Source organism: Dromiciops gliroides, chromosome 1 (assembly GCF_019393635.1).
Source record: "Dromiciops gliroides isolate mDroGli1 chromosome 1, mDroGli1.pri, whole genome shotgun sequence".
NCBI lineage: Eukaryota > Metazoa > Chordata > Mammalia > Microbiotheria > Microbiotheriidae > Dromiciops > Dromiciops gliroides.
The window spans coordinates 524953052-524975425 of record NC_057861.1 but is presented as its reverse complement, the minus strand read 5'-3'; the positions used below and the strand labels follow the sequence as shown (position 1 = coordinate 524975425).

The window sequence follows — 22374 nt, the reverse complement described above, 5'->3', positions numbered from 1 at the left end:
CTTTCATTAGTATAATTTTACTGTCTACTTCCTCCTGTAACACATTTAACTTTTTTCTTTAAGACTTTAGATGCTTTGCCATTTTGTGTAGTATTTATATTAATTCATTGTCTATGGTACCTTTTAACAAACTATAGTTTTCTTGTTTATATCTTTTAATAAGATCTATTTTTGCTTTTTCTTTGTCTATCATTCATGATTTCTATCTCTGTCTTTTTTTTTACTTCAGCTGAAGTATAATATATTCTTTTTTAAGTATAATATATTCTGCTCGACTATCTTATTTTAATTCTATGTGTATTGTTCTATTCAAGTGTGTTTCTTTCTTTCTTTTTTAAAGTGTGTTTCTTGTAAACAATATATTGTTGGATTTTGGTTTTTGAGCCATTCTCCTATCCTCTTCTGTTTTATGAGTGAGTTCATCCTGTTCACATTCACTGTCATGATAGCTAACTGAATATTTCCCTCCATCCTATTCTCTTACACTTATCTCTCTGCCCTGTCTACTCTTTAAGAGTCTATTTTGCTTCTCACCACTGCTTCCTTTAATCTATTTTCCCTCTTATCTCTCACTTCTCTTTCTCTTAAACCCTTTCCCTTCTACTTACCTAGTGGGCAAGATGAGTTTCTGTATCTGTGTATGTATAATTATCCTTCCCTTCCTGAACTAGTCCAGATGAGAGCGAGGTTCAATGACTGTGTTCTCCCCCACTCACTGCCCCTTCCATTGTATAAATTCTTCCTTACACACTCTATATGCAACAATTTTCACCATTCTTCCTCTCTCATCCCCCCAATCCCATTACATCCTTCTTCCCTACACTTTCATTCTTGTTAAAAATCATCCAAACATAATGGAATCACATCCATGCCCTGTAACTAATTAGAATCCATCTAAAACCCCTGATAATGATAAAGTTCTGAAAGATTACATATATTGTCTCCCAATACAAGAATGTAAACAACCTTGTTTATTCTCTTATGAGTTTTTACTCATTGACATTTTTGTGCTTTTCTTGAGTAGTATGTTTACAGGCCAAAATTTATTCTTTTATAATGGCAAGCATAACTAAGTACAAATGAGTTTTTCTTTCTTTCTTTCTTTCTTTCTTTCTTTCTTTCTTTCTTTCTTTCTTTCTTTCTTTTTTGGTGAGGCAATTGGGGTTAAGTGACTTGCCCAGGGTCACACAGCTAGTAAGTGTTATGTCTGAGGCCGGATTTGAACTCAGGTCCTTCTGAATCCAGGGCTCTATCCACTGCACCACCTAGCTGCCCCAGTATAAATGAGTTTCAATGGTGTAGACTGTTAGCATGCTACGTTGCATTATGTCAATAAAATAATCCCTTTCCCCCCACCTTTCTTCCCACCCCCCCCATCACTCCCACCCAGGAAAATAAATGATTTTGCACTGCATGACGATACCATTAGGTGTGAACTTTGGTTCATGCAAAATCGGCTCCCACAGAGGCTGCAACAGAACCAGCAGCCTCAGCACCCAAAGTCATTTTTTTAGCTGTTGGCCATATCTTCAGCCATGTTCCTTCCATAACAGCAAGTGAATATTGTGGTCAGGCATACTGGTGGCAAAAACCAAATCCATATCATTTTGCCCATTTAGTCCATTCAGCTATGACATTTCACCTGCCAAGAAACTGGAGCCCCTCTTTGATTTCCTGTACTCAGGCAGAGGCCAGCGGCTTATCAGATTCTCTGTCCTTAAGTCCATGATGTATAGATAGCGGTTGTCAAATAACAGGGCAGAGATGTCTCCAAAGCCAAGTAATGCCAAATTTGCTAACTCTAGAGTCTTGATAACCCTGAGAATATCATAGCTGACAAAGTCCCACTGATAGAGCCCTAGGGCTGAAATACATACGATGTATTTGCCATCAAAATGGAGTCTGGGGGGCAAACAGGTACTTCGATCCTCAGATACAGACAACGTTTTTAAGCATTTGCAGTTGATTTCTCTTCCAAACGGCCAAATCTTTTTTTTTTTTGGTTTGGGCAATGAGGGTTAAGTGACTTGCTTGAGGTCACACAGCTAGTAAGTGTCAAGTGTCTGAGGCTGGATTTGAACTCAGGTCCTCCTGAATCCAGGGCCAGTGTTCTATCCACTGTACCACCTAGCTGCCCCCCCTTTTTAAAAATTTAATTTAATTTTTTTGGTGAGGCAATTGGGGTTAAGTGACTTGCCTAGGGTCACACAGCTAGTAAGTGTTAAGTGTCTGAGGCCGGATTTGAACTCAGGTCCTCCTGACTCCAGGGCTAGTGCTCTATCTACTGCACCACCTAGCTGCCAAATCGGCCAAATTTTGATTTCATACTTGTCGGCACTGAGGAGAATACGATTTCCAGGGCTGTGCAACAGAGATTTAACTTTGCACTTCTGTAAAACTGCTTTGGTAACCCACTCAGTATGTCCTGTGAGTGCATTCAGGCATGTCCCTGTTGATAAGGCCCATACTTTTACAGTGAAGTCCGCAGAGTCATCACTGTAATACATGCTGAACACTGCATCTGTGTGTCCTTGGAAGTGCTGGGTTTGGGCTCCTGAACTCCACTCCCTACAGGCTACTGTGTTATCAAAGGATCCTGTTACAAGTTTTTGTTCATCAAACTTCACAGCAGCACAAGTGTGGGTCTGGATACCATATATGCACTGTCCTGTGCTCACATCCCAGAGTTTTGCAAACAAGTCATCTGACCCTGTACAGAGAAGTCCATCCTTGTAGTAAAGTGCATATACTCTGGCACTGTGTCCAATTAATGATGAGGTCTCAAAGGCTTCATGGTCTTTCAATTGCTTCATTCTCAAAATTGCCTTCCAATAAACTTTCTTCCAATGCAAAGTGTCCTTAACGGAATCATCTATCTGCCAGCCCAAGTTTCTGCAGGCGGTCTGCCATACCTCTGTACAGGCACTTAGAACCTTATTCCACTGCTTAGAGATGAGGCAACATGTGAGTAAGGTCTGAGGATTGAGCCATTTTAACAAATAAAAACTGAGTTCCAGGGGAAGAAGTTTGAGGAAGTCTCTCTTGAGCAGAGTCTCTAGGTTATTGGAGAGATGCCTTAGCTGGATTGCTCCACTCAGACTAATCAGGTAATCCAGACTTTCATTTTTCTGCAAGTTGGTCAGAGAAAGAAATGTAACAGAAATGTTATCAAGCCATGTCTCAAAGTCCTTTCTCTCCATAGGGTTATGGAAAAATTTACCTGAGGGCTTGCTCTGGGACCCGGGGCCTCAGGGAGGACACATGCTGCTTAGGCGCCTGCCGGCCGGCGGAACCTCACAACAGCCAGGCCCCTTTGGCAGCCGTGGCTCCAACTTGAGGCTGCCACTTGTGTTCCACAGGCTCAGAGGGGAGCGGCTTCTGAGTACTATGTTTAAATGTTAAATTTTCTTTTCAGCTCAGGTCTCTTCTTTGGCAATGTTAGAAAGTCTTCTATTCCATTGAATGTCCATTTTCCCCTGTAGGAGAATACTCAGTTTTGTGTTGTTGTTTTTTCTGAGTAGGTTATTCTTAGTTGTAATCCTAGCTCTCTTGCCTTCCAGGAAATCATATTCCAAGTCTCCCTTTTCTTTACTGTGCTGGCCGCTAGATCTTATGTGATCTTAGAGGACTGGAGTATAAGGTTGGGGACAGGATAACGGAGGGACTCTTGGAGGAGTGGTAGGTTAAGGAATAGGGGGTAAGGTAGCAGGTAGAAGTAAGGTAGAGGAATGAGGAGGGACAAGGTAAATAGGATGAGGATAGTGAGGGGGAAAGGAAGGAGGGAAATATATTATAAGTAATGATAGCTCAGAATGTGAATTTGATTAATTTACCTGTAAAATGAAAACAGATGGCAGATTAAAAATTTGAATTCAATAATTTGTTGCTTTCAGGAAACAAAATAAATTGAGAGATACACACAAAGATAAAATAAAAGGCTGGAGTGGAATTTATTATATAAAAAAAGCAGGGGTAGTAATCACACTCTCAGACAAAGTTAAAGCTGAAATAGATTTACTCAAAAGAGAACAAAAGGGAAACTACACAGTATCACCAATATTATTCCTTATTGTTTTTAGAACATTTAAAATAACCAGACAGGGGCAGCTAGGTGGTACAGTGGATAGAGCACTAGCCCTGGAGTCAGGAGTACCTGAGTTCAAATCCGGCCTCAGACACTTAACACTTACTGGCTGTGTGACCCTGGGCAAGTCACTTAACCCCAATTGCCTCACTAAAAAAACAAACAAAACAAAAACAAAGACAACAACAACAAAATAAAATAACCAGACATAAAATACCTGAGAATATATCTGCCAAAACAAACACAGGAACTATATGAACATAAACATAAAAACACTTTTTATACAAATAAAGTCAGACTTAAATAATTCGAGTAATAGTTATTGTCTGATATAATAAAATGACAATTTAACCTAATTAATCTATTCAATTATTAAATGATTTTTAAATTTATCTGAGTTAGACAAGATAACAAACAAAAAAGTTCATTTGGAAGAACAAAATATCAAGAATTTAAAAGAAACCAGAGAAAAAAGATGTAAAACAAGGAGATTCAGTAGTATCAGCCCTTAAACTATATTATAAGGTGAGTTCATTGTTGAAGTATAAAATGGATAATTTTTTTATTATTTCACATTAAAAATATTTTGTATAAATGAAACCAATGCAGCCAAGAATAGAAGGAATGCAGAAAATTGGAGGAAAACTTTCATGGACAATCTTTCAGATATGATAGGATTTTGTTGGAATACTGCTGTGATGTTGGCTATGATGAGCTGGTTGATTTAGAAAAAATGGAAAGACTTAGACTTATGAAGGAAGATGCTATCTACCTTCAGAGAACAAGATGATATATATGAGTGCATATGTGTATATATGTGTATGTTTATAGATATGTGTGTATACCCACTTTTAACTGTATCCTTCTTTTCTACATAGCAGAAAACAAAGGCAAAAAGAAAAGTGACAAAAAGAAAGGCTTTGTAGCTTGGAAAACAATGTGTGGTATTTACTATATAGTTTTCTTGAAATGGAAATTTATTGTTTTATATTGAATCCTCTCTTATGTTCTACTGTGTATATGGAAATGTTCCTTTTCTTTTGTTTTCTCATTTTGCCATCTACAGAGAAAGAACTGATGGTATCTGAATGCAAATGGAAATATATTTTGTTGTTGTTGCTGTTAGTTCCTTTTTCTAAAGTTTTTTTGTATGCTATGTTTTCATGACTGTACATGTATAACTTATATTGAATTGCTTGAGTTCTTAATGGGGGATAGGGAGGAAGGAAAAGAATTTGGAACACAAAATTTTAAAAATTGATACAATTTGTTTTTACATGTAAGGTGGGGAAAATTCTAAATAAATAAATTTTTAAAAATAGAAGGGGGGCAGCTAGGTGGTGCAGTAGATAAAGCACTGGCCCTGGATTCAGTCATAGGGAATGGATAATCATGGAGAAGGGGCCTAAGTCCAGTCCACCAAACCCATCTCTTTTATTTTAAGGAAATTTTCCATGAACAAACATTAATTTTATTTCCTTATTTCCTTCCTCCTCTCCCTCCATGGGAAAAAAAGAAAAAGGAAAACAAAACCCTCATAACAAATATACGTAGTCAAGAAAAATAAAATCTTACGTTGGCTATGTCCCAAAATATATGCTTTATTCTGCATCTTGAATTCATGTCTTCCAGAAAGTAGAGAGCCTACTTCTTCGCCAGTCCTCTGGAATTGTGATCAATTTTAACATTGATCAGAGTTCTTAAATCTTTCAAAGTTAACCTGTCTTGGGGAGGGGGGAAGGGAAGGGAGAGAGGGAGAAAAATTTGGAACTAAAAATTTTATGAAAACAAATGTTGAGTGCCATACCTATCAGACTACCTGAAAATTACTTTATAGAGTTATAAAAATAATAACAAAATTTATCTGGAAGAACAAAAAGTCAAGAGTATCAAAGGAACTAATGAAAAAAATGCACAGGAAGGTGGGCTAGCCATACCAAATTTGAAGCTATACTATAAATTGGAAGTCATTAAAACTATTTGGTACTGGCTAAGAAATAGAGTGGTGGATCAATGGAATAGGTCAGGCACAGAAGACACAGTAGTAAATGACTATAGTAATCTTCTGTTTGATAAACCCAAAGACTTCAGCTTCTGGGATAGGAACTCAGTATTTGACAAAAACTGCTGGGAAAACTGGAAGATAGTATAGCAGAACCTAGGCATAGACCAACATCTTACACCTTATACAAAAATAAGGTCAAAATGGGTTCAAGATTTAGGCATAAAGGGTGATACCATAGATAAATTAGGAGAGAAAGGAGTAGTTTACCTCTCAGATCTATGGAGAGGAAAACAATTTATGTCCAAACAACAGATAGAGAATATTATGAAATGCAAGATGGAAGACTTTGATTACATTAAATTAAAAAGGTTTTGTGCAAACAGAAACAATGCAGCCAAAATTATAAGGGAGGCAGAAAGCTGGGAAACAATTTTTACAGCCAGTGTTTCTGATAAAGGCCTCATTTCTAAAATATAGAGGGAACTAAATCAAATTTATAAGAATGCAAGAGTCATTCCCCAATTGAGAAATGGTCAAAGGATGTGAACAGGCAGTTTTCAGATGAAGAAATCAAAGCTATTTATTGCCATATGAAAAAATGCTCTAAATCACTATTGATTAGAGAAATGCAAATTAAAACAACTCTGAGATACCACTTCACATCTATCAGATTGGCTAATATGACAAAAAAGGAAAATAATAAATTTTGGAGAAGCTGTGGGAAAATTGGAACACTAATGCATTGTTGGTGGAGTTGTGAACTGATACAACCATTCTGGAGAGCAATTTAGAATTGTAAAGAATTAATTGTCATTTGAGGTTTTTATGCCTCGATGCACTGGCCTGGGGCTCCACAAACTGCACAGTGCTCCACACACTGGTTGTAGCTGTTGCCATGGCGCTGGCACCTCACATCACCACCACTCGCCGACACCTACATGGGCCTGGCAAAATTATAATGATTGGAAGCCTAGTGAGGGCAGTCATGCGACTGTCAGAGCGGCCATCCCATTGGCTGGGACTGTGTGGGGGTTTTCTGGTATTGGGGGAGGAGAATTGGGCATTCTAGCTGGATACTGGAAGGCAACAGGAGTTCTGCTGTGTATTCTCAGCTGATTCCTGGGCAGTAGTATCTTTTCAGGTTGTATAATTTCCCTCCCCCCATTTTATTTCCTTTCCCTTGATTTTACTGATCCTGTTTGTGTTTTTTTTTTAAGTTCAATCTTGTTAAAATAAATCCTGTTGTTTTGAGGGAGGAGGCCGGTCTCCTTCCTTGCCCCAATATTGCAGCGAGCTGCTTAGCTGACACTCCCCAATTAAAAATTGGTCCCCACAGAACTATGCCCAAAAGGCTATAAAACTGTGAATACCCTTTGACCCAGCAATACCACTATTAGGTCTATATCCCAAAGAGATCATAGAAGAGGGAAAAGGACCCACATGTACAAAAATATTTATAGCCGCTCTCTTTGTGGTGGCAGAGAATTGGAAATAGAGGGTATGCTGATCAACTGGGGAATGGCTGAACAAGTTGTGGTATATGAATGTAATGGAATACTATTGTGCTGTAAGAAACAATGAGCAGGAGGAGTTCAGAGAAACCTGGAAGGACTTATATGAACTGATGCTGACTGAGAGGAGCAGAACCAGGAGAACATTATACACAGTAACAACAACATTGTTTGATGAACAATGGTGATAGACTTGGCTCTTCCCAGCAGAGCAATGATCCAAAACAACTTCAAAGAACTTCATGATAGAAAATGTTCTCTATATCCAGAAAAAAGTACTGTGGGTTATGAATGAAGATTGAACCATACTGTTTCTACTTTTTTGCTATTTTTTTCCTTTTTTGAGGCTTATCCCTTATGTTCTGATACTTCTTTCACAAGATGACTAATTCAGAAACATGTTTAATGTGATTGCACATATATAACCTATATCTGATTGCTTTCTGTCTTGGGGAGGGGAGAAGGAAGGGGGAGAGAAAATTTTGGAACTAAAAATCTTATGAAAATAAATGTTAAAAACTATTTTTACATGTAACTAGAAAATAATAAAATGCTTTTATGATTAAAAAAAGAAACAATTCAAATATTGTGGAGCCACAGTCAGCATAAAACAAGATCTAGCAGCTTTTACATTCAGAGAGCTTGGAAAATTATATTCTGGAGGGCAAAGGAACTGGGATTATAACCAAGAATCACCTACCCAGAAAAACTGAGTATAACCCTTCAGGGGGAAAAATGGGAATTCAATGAAAGAGAGGACTTTCTGGCATTCTTCATGAAAAGACCTGAGCTGAATAGAAAATTTGACTTTCAAATATAGGACCCTAGAGAAGCATAAAAAATAAACAGGAAAAAGAAATCATAAAGAATTTTTAAAAGTCAAACTGTTTATATTCCTACATGGGAGGATGATACTTGTATTGGGGCACCTGGATGGAGTATATTTAGACAGAGGGCACAGGTGTGAGTTGAATATGACGGGATGATATCTTTTTGGGGTGGGGTGGGGCAATGAGGGTTAAGTGACTTACCCAGGGTCACACAGCTAGTAAGTGTCAATTATCTGAAGCCAGATTTGAACTTGGGTCTTCCTGAATCCAGGGCCTGTGCTTTATCCACTCTGCCACCTAGCTGCCACCAAAGGGATGATATCTTTAAAAAATAAAATTAAGGGGTGAGAGGAATGCACTGGGAGAAAGGGAAAGGGAGAGGTGGAATGGGGTAAAGTATCTCACATAAAAAAACAAGAAAAGGGGCAGCTAGATGGTGCAGTGGATAGAGCACTGGCCCTGGAGTCAGGAGTACCTGAGTTCAAATCCAACCTCAGACACTTAACACTTACTAGCTGTGTGACCCTGGGCAAGTCACTTAACCCCAATTGCCTCACTAAAATAAAAAACAACAACAAAAAAAAACCACAAGAAAAAACATATAGTGGAGGAGAAGATGGTGGAGGTGCTGGGGAGTGAGTGAACCTTACTCTCATCAGAATTGGTTCAAAGAGGGAATAACATACACATTCAGTTGGGTATAATCTATCTTGCCCTGAAGGAAAGTAGGAGGGGAAGGGGATAAGGATGGGGGGGGGTGATAGAAGGGAGGGCAGATGGGGGAGGGGGTAATCAGAAGCAAAACACTTTTGAAGAGGGACAGGGTGAAAGAAGAAAGAAAATAGAGTAAATGTCATGGGAATGGAATAGGATGGAGGGAAATACAGTTAGCAATAGTAACTGTGAAAAAAATTGAAGCAAGTTTGTCTGACAGGCCTCATTTCTCAAACACATAGAGAACTGAGTCAAATTTATTAAAATAAGACCCATTCCCCAGTTGATGGATGATCAAAAGATATAAAGTTCTCAAATGAAATCATCAAAGCTACCTAAGGCCATATAAAAAAATGCTCTAACACTATTGATTGAAGAAATGCAGGTCAAAACAATTCTAGGGTACTAACTGCTTAATACACTTCTCTGTCTGCTCTAAAGCATCCCTGGCCACTGAGGGGATTGGGATCTCATTTCATTGCCAACTGCTAGCATAGCTAATAAATTGATCATGCTCAGAACTTTATTCCTCAGTCTCTCTTCATGGCATATTTTTATTGGGAAAACAAAATAATATGACTATTTAGTATACATGTAACAAATGGCATAATATCTGTGGATCTGAATAGAAAATAAGAAATGTTGGATGGAACTGAAAATTAGTACAGGAAAACTGAAAAGAGCAAACCTATTTCTCAGCTTAGCATGTGAAATTACATAGAATGATCATACAAAAGAGTCTATACCCAAAAAAGGGAAGCTTACCTGAGTACAGCAAAATAAATTATAATCATCAAAAGGCATTTGAAGAAAGGATGGAAAATGAAATGGAGAAAAGCCATCTAGTGCTAGAGAAAGAGCACTCTCAGGAATAGGATTTGATTTCTAGTCTCAGCTGCAGTGATTTTGGTCATTTTACTTAAACATTCTGAACTCAAATCCTGAGTTGTAAAGTACGATGTGAATGTCAGCCCTACCTGTCTCACAGGTTTGCTGTGAGGATCCAATCTTATTGCATGTGAAGCTCTTTGCAAATTAAATTATTTTATGTATGTAAGCTTGTTGCAGAGAATAAACACTCAATGAAAGATTTAAATTAAATTGCTGAAGCAAGTTTGATTTATTGTGAAAATATATGAACAAACTGTATCTGTTGAGGGGAAGACGATACAAAACACTTGGGAATGATCACCTTCAACTTGTAGTGAGGGAAACCAGAATCTCAAATTGGTGAGCATTGGCTCCCTTCTTTTTGAGCAAGTAGGTGACGCTCATCATCTCCCAGTGATGTTCTATCCACTGTGCCACCTAGCTGAACCTAGGTAGTCCAGTAATTCTTTTTTTTTTTTTGTGGGGCAATGAGGGTTAAGTGACTTGCCCAGGGTCACACAGCTAGTAAGTGTCAAGTGTCCGAGGCCGGATTTGAATTCAGGTACTCCTGAATCCAGGGCTGGTGCTTTATCCGCTGTGCCACCTAGCTGCCCTGGTGGTCCAGTAATTCTTAAATTATCTTTAAATTTGTTTTCCAGGTTCAGCAATTTTTCGTAAAAGATGCCTTACATTTTATTCTGGCTTTCCCCCCAGTCTTTTGATTTTTATTTTAACATCACCTATTGTTTCTGGAATCATTAGCTTCCCTTTGGTCCACTCTTATTTTTTGTTAATCTGTTGTGTGGGGCCATTTAGCTCGGTTGGTTTGTTTTGGTTTTGTTTAGTCATTTTTCAGTCATATCTGACTCTTAGTGACCTTATATGAGGTTTTCTTGGCAAAGATATTGGAGTGGTTTGCCCTTTCCTTTTCCAGCTCATTTGATAGATGAGGAAACTGAGGCTAACAGAGTTAAGTGATTTGCCCAGGGTCATGTAGCTAGTAAGTGTCTGAGGTCAAATTTGAACTTAGGAAGATGAGTCTTCCTAACTCCAGGCCCAGAACTCTGTCAACTGCACCACCTAGCTGGCTAGGGCATGGTGCAAATAACACCAAAGTTGAGGGTTCAATCCCCTGGTGGAAAGGGAGGATGAGAACAATTTGTACCAAAGGCCATGAAGATGGCTAAAGAAGGTGTTGTAGAGTGCTTAGAGTTTGGTCAGACATTGAAGACATTAAGGTCATCCGCTGCATTCTGAACCATCATCCATCATTCTGACTTTTGTCTTGCCACTGGACTTTGATGACTCTGGAAGAAAGAGTGAGGCTGATGACTTTGTCCAAATCTCCCTCTATCTTAAATCCAATTCACCTACAAGTCAAGACATCACCCTGTGATGTCATTAGTCCTCTTTAAAAACAAAAGATGAACAACAACAAGCTGGGCACTGAAATCATTGAGGAATAAGAAAAGATGTATTGAGGAAGGGGAGATCAGCAGATAATGGAATCAGGATCTGAAGTGTATAAATTTGGATAGAGTGAACCTTAAAATAGGAGAGATTGTTGAATTGATAGCAATAGAGGGTCTGGAAGTGGCAGTGGGGAGCAAGAAGTGTTCTAAAACATCCCCCTCCCACCAGCACCAACACCAGTACCAGCACCAGAAAGACCAGTAAATCAGTGAATATGAGAAAAGATGCAACCAGTCCTGAAAAATATAGCCAAAATGCAGTGTTCTAAGGGGGAAGCCATGTCTCAGTGAGTACCAAAAGATAGAAGGAGAGATGAACAAATCTAAAATGAAAGAAAGGTCATTAATTAGAGAGTGGGAGTTCCCAGGGGCACAGGGAAGGTTCAGGAAGATCTGGAATGGTATGGTGGTGTTTGGGATTTGAAGTGGATGGGAATGAAAGAAAAGACAGCTGGGTTTGGGGAAGGTTTGTTATTTAGCAGCCAGAGTCAATATCACAAGTGGAGAAAGAGAAGGTGAGGATTTGCTAAGTACCAGGGTATCCAGGTAAAGTAACAGTGAATGGAAGATATCCATTAATGAAGACAAGTGATTAGAAGGTTCAAGGTGTGAGGAAATAATTAATAATAAATTTCTAGGAGAAAACCAGAAGCTGCTCTCTCCCCATCCCCAGCCTGGGAAGATCCTGCAGCTTAAGAAAAGGAATGTAGATTGACCTTTCTGATTAGTTAGGGGAGGAAACACACCTTGACCATCCCCCAAGTCATGTCAATGGAGCTGAATGATGCTAACCAATTAGCTTAGATCAATGTGTGATCTGCCTCTACCTGAAAGAGGATAAAAATCCCTGGGGACAGGAGCGTCGCTCTCCTACACTCTTATGTGCTTCTCTTACTCTCTTACCCTGGGATTGCTCTCCCCAAACCTTCTTCCTGGGACTCTTCATGCTGGGTATGTAACTGTTCAGGCCTGTAAGGCCTGTAACTAATGGGGAAGTCAGTCAGATGTGTAAGTACTATGTGATCTTAATTAATAATAAATGCTTGGGGTAGCTAGGTGGCGCAGTGGATAAAGCACCGGCTCTGGATTCAGGAGTACCTGAGTTCAAATCTGGCCTCAGACACTTGACCCTTACTAGCTGTGTGACCCTGGGCAAGTCATTTAACACCCATTGCCCCGCAAAAAAACAAAAAACAAACAAAAATAATAAATGCTTTCTGCCAAAACTGGTGCAATAGCCTTTAATTTATTAGTTGCAATATTTTAGAAAATCCCAGCCTTGTCCCACAATATTTTAAATGACACAAAGGTCTTTCCTAGTTATAATCTCTATATGTTTCAGCAGAGTCCTCAACTTCCCATTCTTATAATAGGTGCTGCTGCTGTGTCCTAAAGCATTTAGAAGTCAGAAAACCTAGAACTTGAGAGCTAATTGGACTTTTGGCCAAGATGGCTGGGGGACAGGAGTCAAACTACCCATCTCCAGCACACCTACTCCATCAAAACTCAGAAGTTCATACTAGACCAAATAATGATCAAAATCCAATGAAATAGGGGGCAGCTAGCTAGTGCAGTGAATAAAGCACGGGTCCTGGATTCAGGAGGACCTGAGTTCAAATCCAACCTCAGACACTTGACCCTTACTAGCTGTGTGACCCTGGGCAAGTCATTTAACCCTCATTGCCCTGCAAAAAAAAATCCAATGAAATACTATAGTGACTTCTTCCTCCCTCAAACTATATCAGAGGTCAGCCAGAAGCCCAAGAATAATAGGAAAGGGGATCTCTCCAAAAAAACCAATACCAGGGCAGACTCCCAGTGTGATCTGAGATGGCCACAGATACGTATGGCCTTCAAGGCTTAGCATTCAGAGGTAGCTAGAGTGAAGGAATCTCAAAGGTGGTCAGTAAATCCAGGGTGGGAAACATGAAAGTTCCAGAACAGAGATCAGCAATGATCAGCATGGTGCCTCAGAACTCAGATCAGGATAGCCCAGGCACAGGGACTGAGGTCATCAGAACTTTATTCTGAGGTCCCTAAAGAGTCAGAACTTTGAACCTCAAAGATACAGGGGAGCCTAACCCCAGAAATTGAAGGTCATCCCAGGAACCCACTAAAAAGGACTAACCACCCCCTATGAAAATATAGTAGAGTGCTGAAATAAAGCCCTAATTCAGGAGCTAGAGAAATGAGTAAATCAAAGAAAAAATATTAATATCTAAGGAAAAAAAATCCATCTTTCTATGTTTCTCTTGGCACCTGAGTTTCATTTCAAAATGTCTCTTCAATTCTGGAATTTTCATCAAGAATGCTTAGAAATCTTTTCTTCCATTAAATATCCATTTCCCCTCCATCCAATTACACTTAATTTTGTCAGAGAGATTATCTCTGTTATAAGCCTTTATCTTTTGCCTTTTGGTATGTTGTATTCCAAGTTCTCTTCTCCTATTATGCAGTAGATGCCAAGTCTTGTGGGATGCTTGTTGAGGCTGTCCAGAATTTTAATTTTCTTTTTGACTGCTTGTAGTATTATATCTCTGGCCTGGAAGTACTGGATTTTGGCTATGATGTTCCTGGAAGTTTTCATTTTGATATTTCTTTTAGGAGGTGGCCAGTGGATTCTTTCTATTTTCACTTTGTTCTCTGGTTTTAAGAGTTATGGGCAGTTTTTATTTCAAATTTCTTGAAATATGTTGCTGTTGTTCAGTCATTCAGTCATGTCTGACTCTTTGTGACACCATAGACCACAGCACGCCATGTCCTTCTATCCTCCACTATCTCTTAACTTCTGTTCAAGTTCATGTTAGTTGTTTCCATGATACTATCCATTGATCAATCTCATCCTCTGCTGTCCTCTTTTCCTTTTGTGTTCAATATTTCCCAACATCAAGGTCTTTTCCAATGAGTCCTGTCTTCTTATTATGTGGCCAAAGTATTTAAGCTTTAGCTTCAGTATTTGACTTTCCAGTGAATAGTCTGAATTAATATTTTTTTAAGAATTGACTGATTTGATCTCCTTACTGTCGAAGGGACTCTCAAAAGTCTTCTCCAACACCAAATTTGAAAAGCATTTATTTTGCAGTGCTCGACTTTCCTTATAGTCCAACTCTTACAGCCATACATTGCTACTGGAAAAACAATAGTTTTTACTATATGGACCTTTGTTGTGTAAGGGCTAAAATTCTAGCTATACTGTCTAAAATATCTAATGAGTGGTCACCAATAAATTATAAGCTTTAGCAAGAGTTAGACTTTTAAGCATTTATTAAGGAGAATAAGAATTTGGTAAAGAGAGAGAAAGGCCTAGATTCATCTATCTATTAAAGGGAGAGAGCATTCCTAGCTCCGCTCTCCACCAGAGTCCACACGAAAGAGAGAGTCAGAGTGCCAGCCTCCCCCTTCTTCCTCCCACAAGCAAATGTCACTTCGTGACGCCAAAGAAAAGACACACAGTCCTGCCCTCAGAGGCCCTCTCTTCATGTTGGAGCTTTCCTACAGTAAGTCTCCAGCAGGTGGCATCATTCCAATCATTACAGTTGTCAAGGTGATGTTAATGCTTTTTTAGTATGCTCTCCAGATTTGCCATAGATTTCCTTTCTTCCTTTTTTTGACAGGGCAATGAGAGTTTAGTGACTTTCCCAGGGTCACACAGCTAGTAAGTGTCAAGTGTCTAAGGCCAGATTTGAACTCAGGTCCTCCTGAATCCAGGACCAGTGCTTTATCCACCATACCACCTAGCTGCCCCCACAACTTTCCTTTCAAGGAGCAAGCATCTTTTAATTTCATGGCTACAGTCACTGTCTGCAGTGATCTTTGAGGCCAAGAATATAAAATATGATACTGCTTCTATTTCTTCTTCCTCTATTTGACAGGAAGTGATGGCACTAGTTGCCAAGATCTTGGGGGGAGGGGGGTTAAGTTAAGCTCTATGCCAGCTTTTACACTCTTTTCTTTCACCCTCATTAAGAGGCTTCTTAATTCCTCTTCACTTTTTGTTTTGTTTTGTTTTGTTTTTTTGTTTTTTTGGTGGGGCAATGAAGGTTAAGTGACTTGCCCAGGGTCACACAGCTAGTAAGTGTTAAGTGTCTGAGGCCGGATTTGAACTCAGGTACTCCTGACTCCAGGGCCGGTGCTCTATCCACTGCGCCACCTAGTCGCCCCTCCTCTTCACTTTTTAACCATCAGATTGGTATCATCTACATATCTGAGATTATTGGTATTTCTCCTGGCAATACTGATTCCAGCTTTTGACTCATCCAGCATGGCATTTCAAATGATATACTTTGCATGTAAGTTAAATAAATAAGGTGACAATATATAGCCTTGTTGTACTCCTTTTTCAATCTTAAACCAATCAGTTGTTCCATGTTTGGTTCTAACTACTGCTTCTTGGTCTACACAGAGGTTCCTCAGGAGATAAGTAAGATGATCTGGTACTCCCATCTTTTTAAGGACTTGCCACATTTTGCTGTGATCCACACAGTCAAAGGCTTTAGTGTAGTCAATGAAGCAGAAGCAAATGATTTAGGTTTTTTTCTGGAACTCTCTTGCTTTCTCCATAATCCAGTGAATGTTGGCAATTTGGTCTCTAGTTCCTCTGCCTCTTCAAAAACCTGCTTGCTATTCTAGCAATTCTTGTTCCACATATTGCTGATGTCTAGCTTGTAAAATCTTTTTGATATATATATATATTTTTTGGTGAGGTAATTGGGGTTAAGTGACTTGCCCAAGGTCACACAGCTAGTAAGTGTCAAGTGTCTGAGGCCAGATTTGAAATCAGGTCCTCCTGACTCCAGGGCTGGTGCTCTATCCACTGTGCCACCTAGCTGCCCCTAGCTTGTAAAATCTTAAGCATAACCAGGTTGGTATGTGAAATGAGCTTAATTGTTCAGTAATTCAAACATTTTGTTGGCATTAGCCTTCTTTAGGATTAGGACTCAATGATCCAGTGGCCACTGTTGTATTTTCCAAATATGCTGGCATATTGAGTGCAGCATTTTAACAACTCACCTTTTAGGGTTTTAAATAGCTCAGCTGGAATTACATTACTTCCATTACCCTTAATGTTAGCAATGCTTCCTAAGGCCCACTTAACTTCATTTTCCAGAATGTCTGGCTCAAGATCAGTAACCACACCATAATGGTTATTGATGATGTTATGGTTATTATTGCATAATTATTTTGAGTACTCTTGCCATCTCTTTTTAATCTCTTCTGCTTCTGTTAAATTCCTACCATTTTTGCATGAAACTTTCCCTTATTATCTCTAATTTTCTTTAAGAGATCTCTTGTCAGGGCAGCTGGGTGGCACAATGGATAGAGCACTGGTCCTGGAGTCAGGAGGACCTGAGTTAAAATTTGGCCTCAGACACTTAACACTTACTGGCTGTGTGACCCTGAGCAAGTCATTTAACCCCAATTGCCTCACAAAAAAAAAATCGAGATCTCTTGTCTTTCCCATTTTATTGTTTTCTTCTATGTCTTTGCATTGTCCATTTAAGAAATTCTTATCTCTCCTTGCTATTCTCTGGAATTCTGCATTCAGTTAGATATATCTTTTCTTTTCTCCTCTCCCTTTCCCTTTCCTACTTTCCTTAGCTATCTGTAAAGCCTCACCAGACAGCCATTTTACTTTATCCAGACTTTTTAAAATCTAATTTTCAGATAGTCCATAATTTTTAGATATCTTTCCTTAATCTACTTTCCAGGTCAGTTTTTAAAAAATATTTCTTATATGTTTTGGTTTCTTATCACCATCTTTTGATATTGTTTTAAAATTTTTATTGTTGTCTTATTGAGTCATTGTTCTCTATTTGTTCATTCTAATTTTCAGGTCATTCTGTCCTTGGATGAGGTTTTCCACCTTCTGTTTTCAGGTGTCAGTTTTTCTTGCCACTTTTTTACTCCTTAGCTATTCCATTTTGTATCTCTTCTTTCATTTCTTCCAGATACTTTTGCAATCATCAGAGCTAACACATATTTTTCCTCCAAGGCTTTATTTATAATTATTTTTTTCCAGGGCAGTGAGAGTTAAGTGATTTGCCCAGGCTTACATAGCTAGTAAGTGTCAAGTGTCTGAGGCTGGATTTGAACTCAGGTCCTCCTGAATCCAGGGCTAGTGCTTTATCCACTGTGTCACCCAGCTGCCTCTTTATTTATAATTCTTGCAGGATCACTGTTCTCCTTGAGCTTTACTCCTTGAACATCTCTCAAACCAAAGTATTTACTTTCAGTATGCAGAGACTAGCTTTGTTTTCTAGTTTCATCAGCCTCAGTATGTTGGTTGGGAAGGGGAAAATTGGGGCAGAGTATACAGCCTGTGCTTGGGCCAGGCTCCTGAAACTGAATGCTTGTGTATTTCAAAGTCCCCCAGGAACATTTGTGGGAAATGGGATTTTTCTATATCCCTCCATTTCCCCACAAATCCCCCACTTTCATTACTATAACTTGTTGAAATCCTACCCATTTTTCAAGATCCAGCTCAAATGCTATCACTTCCAGGAAGCCTTCCCTGGTTTCTCCAATTAGAAATCTTTTTTTTTTACACCTTGGGTAGCACTTTTCTCATTCCTCCTTTATACAATTATCATGTTCTATTTTATAACATAGCTATTTGTATAAATGTTATACATCTGCTACCAGACTATAAATTCATTGAGAACAGGCACTATGTCTTATTGATCTTCATGTCTTAGTCATTACCTAAGATAGTACTCTGACATATTGAACCGGATAGGTAAGGACTGTTAACTTGAATGTCAAGCATTCTTTTTATTTCGCTTTCAACAATAACTTAGAATCTTAGAAGATCAGACCTGGAAAAAACCTTAGAGGTCATCTAGGTTTTTATCTTCTTTTATAAATGGGAACACTGAGGCTTATAAAGGAAAACTTTCTTTCTTAAGTTACTTAGCAAGTTAGTGACAGAACTGAAACGAGAAGCCAGGTCTTCTAACTCCCAGTCCACTGCTTTTTTTCTATTATACCAAGGCTGCCTCTTGTACTTTAACCTCCTTATCAACTTGACCCCTACTATCAATCTCAATTGAATTATTTTTATTTTATTTTTTTGCTTCTGAAAGTGCAAAGCTATCTTGTCTTCTTTCACAAAGAAGCAATGCCACCTTGTGGGCTTTTACCCTTAGCACTGAAAGCTATAAAAAGTAAGATTACATTTTTGCAACTGGAAACATAAATGGGCTTGTTGAGTCTTAGGTACTTCGACTCTTAGAATCATAGAATGTCGGGGGCGGCTAGGTGGCATAGTGGATAAAGCACTGGCCCTGGATTCAGGAGTACCTGAGTTCAAATCTGGCCTCAGACACTTGACACTTACTAGCTGTGTGACCCTGGGCAAATCACTTAACCCCCATTGCCCTGCAAATAAATAAATAAATAAATAAAATTTTTAAAAAAAGAATCATAGAATGTCCTAGCAAGAAGGGACTTTAGAACATAGAATGTGAGAGTATTCTAAAAATAGAACAGAGCTATCAACCACCCATGGGCCATGAGCCCCCTATAAAATTCCACAATGACACCAGAATGAAATTAAAATGTCGCTGGGAAATGTTTAATAAAATAAACAAAAATACATAGGTAATGTTAATTTGTGGTTTTCTAAGTCAAAAGGCATTACAAAGGGATTCATTTCTATTTTAGTTTTGGGGTTTTTTTGCTTTCAATTTTATTTTACTTGGTCCAATTTAGTAGACAATGAACATTTTCCACCAACTCAGGGTGCAGAAACTTTCACTGGCTTCACAATTTTTTTGTTTAGGTGCTGCCTTTGTAGGAGCCTTAGCAGCAGATGCAGCTGTTTTCTTAGTTGCTTGCTTAGCCTTTTTTGCTTCCTTGGCAACCCTGCTGGATTGTTCTCATTGGGCCTTTCGAACTTCATATTTCTGGTTCCTCTTGGCCATTATATCATCAAGAGAAGCCCCAGTGATAGCCCTCTGGAATTTAACTGCCCAGCGGGTTCTTTTCTTTTGAATTTCTTCCAACTGTGCCTTCTTGTGCTTTCTTCTATACAGGACAGTCCAATCGATCTGCCAAGGGGTCCTCTTTGAAAGGAATGCATTTTGCATTCTATTTGAGTTTGACACTACAGGTATAGAGGATCTTAGAGGTCATCCAGTCCCATTCCTTCATTTTATAGATGAAAAACAAAGACAAATCCCAGAAAGAAGTGACTTGCCCAAGGCTGTACCACTAATTAGTGATGAGGGTCATTCTAGAAGTAGACTAGATCTCAGGTCTCCTGACTCTTATCCCAGTGTTCTCTCCTCTATACGGAATGGCCAAATAGACTAATTTAAAAGGATGCTATTAGACAGTGCTTTGCTTCACAGTCAAGTGCCAAAAGTGCCTCATAGAAGCTCAGAGAAGTAGTTTAGTTGACATTATAACAACAGATTATATCAAATTAACCAATGACCCAAGATCCCCTAAAGACTTGCATCACATAGAACATGTTCAGTCTTTTTTTTTTTTTTTTTGCGCAGGGCAATGAGGGTTAAGTGACTTGCCCAGGGTCACACAGCTAGTAAGTGTCAAGTGTCTGAGGCTGGATTTGAACTCAGGTCCTCCTGAATCCAGGGCCGGTGCTTCACCACTGCGCCATCTAGCTGCCCCGAACATGTTCAGTCTTAAAGTCTTGACTCTGAGAGATTCATTGTCTCTTCCCTTTTTTTTTTTCATTGTCTCTTTCTTGGACTCGTTGCTCTTCACCTGGAGTTGCTCCAGGAAAATCTTCTAATATATTCAGGATGGAGCTCCTGTGTGGATATTTGGGTGCTCTCCAAATGTGGATAAAAGATGTCCCCAGATACTGTAAAAGTTTTATTCTCCCTCTCAAAAAGTATATAAGATGCAAAGTACTTAGGAGGGGCAAAAAAAGAGATAAAGAAAACACAGAAAGCCCTTTAAGTGGTCCATCTACTCCCCTCAGAAGATAAACATACCTTGGGTACTGCTGAACAAACAATCCCCTTCCCACTGGATCTTTGCCATCTAAGTGCTTCACTGATTTTTCCCTCCATGTCAGAAGTTACACAAAAACTATGCATGTGACCCTTTTTATTCTCCAAGGAACATGCTTAATATTTCCATCTCTCTTTAGAAAGTTCAGTCTTTGAACTCTCAAAGTTGGAAATTTTCAAACTTGCAGTTACCCATGTGTCAACTCCCAAAGCTGGTACTCCCTAGAAAAATCTCCCTTCTCTGGCTGCAAGGCTAAATTCAAGGATCAAGAATGTTCAAAATCCATCCTCTCCAACAGAAGCATTGGGATCCACTGTGAGCTCTCTGAAAGCGGGATTGGTTGGTTTGTTTTTGCCTTTCTTTATATCTTCAGCACCTAGCATAGTGCTTGGTACATAGAAGGTGCTAAAGAAATGCTTGTTGACTGAAACTTTCATTGTCCATAAATTATTCCCTCAGGCCACATGCAAGCACTGTCTACCTCTCCCATATACCTCTGCAGGACATTTCATTGAACCTGAGTTTGTCTGGGCATGCCCAGTTTACCTAATGTGGAGGGCTCTGGTGAGAACCTTTCCATTACTCTCTGCTGTTCTCTTGTAAGCCAATGGGTTTTGGGTCTTGTTTGTTTGTTTGGTTGGTTTTTTGCCACTCTCTTGGTCATTCTTCCTGTGCACTCTTTATTTTTCTTTCTTTCTTTTCTTTTTTTTTTTTTGGTAAGGCAATTGGGGTTAAGTGACTTGCCCAGGGTCACATGGCTAGTAAGTATCAAGTGTCTGAGGCTGGATTTGAACTCAAGTCCTCCAGAATTCAGGGCCAGTGCTCTATCCACTGCGCCACCTACCTGCCCCTGTGCACTCTTTCTTTTTTTTTTTTTTTTTTTTTTTTTAGTGTGGCAATTGGGGTTAAGTGACTTGCCCAGGGTCACACAGCTAGTAAGTGTTAAGTGTCTGAGGCCGGATTTGAACTCAGGTACTCCTGACTCCAGGGCCGGTGCTCTATCCACTGTGCCACCTAGCTGCCCCCTGTGCACTCTTTCTTAATGGGTATTCACCCACAGTATGGGTGCCATGAACTAAACTGGTGAGAGAGGAAGGACTTCCTTCCCCACTCTCTTTTACCCTAACTCCAAGAAATAGACTGAAGGTGGAAAGTGGGGAGCAGTGCTTGTTTCTGTTCTATGTTGGTTGTCCTCAGTTTCAGGTGTTGAAGATGATCCTCATGGGACCTGGGAGTTGGATCCATGATGACCTGGGAGCCAAGATGACCTGGGAGCCAAGATTGCAGGTGGCATGGTGTAGCCAGCCAGCCCAGCATCGAAACCCTCCTTTCCATCTCCTCCAGAGACATGCAAACCACTTCCAGCAACCCTAGTAGGTTGCAGTCTCTGTAATGGGAAGGACCTTCCATGCATCAAGGTCTCCCTGATGTATATGATGGCAAACTCAACACCTGTGAGACCCAATAGCTTTGATACAAAGCATGATCCACCCCTCCGTGAAGACTACTGAAAGCATTACCTTTTCCAATCTCCTTGAGAAAAGTAGACAGGGGAAGAAAAGGCCACCAATGGAATATCACAATCAAACAGAACAAAAACATACAAAACAGTATGGGGAGCAGGTTTCTTGTGGGAATGATGTATCCAAGAGTCCCTTTCACTGATCTTGATTACTGTTGGCATGGTCAGCAGCACCTGGAATGAGACTTCCCTTAGTCTTGATGGAGATCATGGATTTTAGCAATCCTACATCTGAGGATGAAGTGACCCATGGAGAAGGAGGGATATCAGATGGAATCCCTGGACTATCATCAGAGGTCTCTTGGGTACTCTGAACTAATACAGAAAGTAAGGAGAAAGAGTCTTCAAAGATCTGCAAGGACAAAAATCCATATGTGACAGGTG

General features: G+C 39.5%; 1 protein-coding gene and 1 pseudogene across 1 annotated transcript; one reads left to right on the top strand and one right to left on the bottom strand.

The window, feature by feature from the left end:
- Positions 1-1628: 1628 nt before the first annotated feature.
- On the bottom strand, positions 1629-3200 carry LOC122736238 (F-box/WD repeat-containing protein 2-like). The gene is made up of 2 exons (XM_043978353.1): positions 2299-3200; positions 1629-1971 (listed from the first exon to the last, which is right to left on the bottom strand). The coding sequence occupies exons 1-2, from the start codon at positions 3198-3200 to the stop codon at positions 1629-1631; spliced, it is 1245 nt and encodes a 414-aa protein (XP_043834288.1).
- A 61-nt stretch (positions 3201-3261) lies between these two features.
- LOC122751208 overlaps positions 3262-22374 on the top strand; it is a 32937-nt pseudogene continuing 13824 nt past the window's right edge.

Coding starts and splice junctions, on each gene's coding strand:
- LOC122736238 (XM_043978353.1), bottom strand. CDS start 3,200: ATGGAGAGAAAGGACTTTGAGACATGGCTTGATAACATTTCTGTTACA. Junction 1,972..2,298: donor AAAATTTGGCCGATTTGGCA/GCTAGGTGGTGC, acceptor GCCGTTTGGAAG/AGAAATCAACTGCAAATGCT.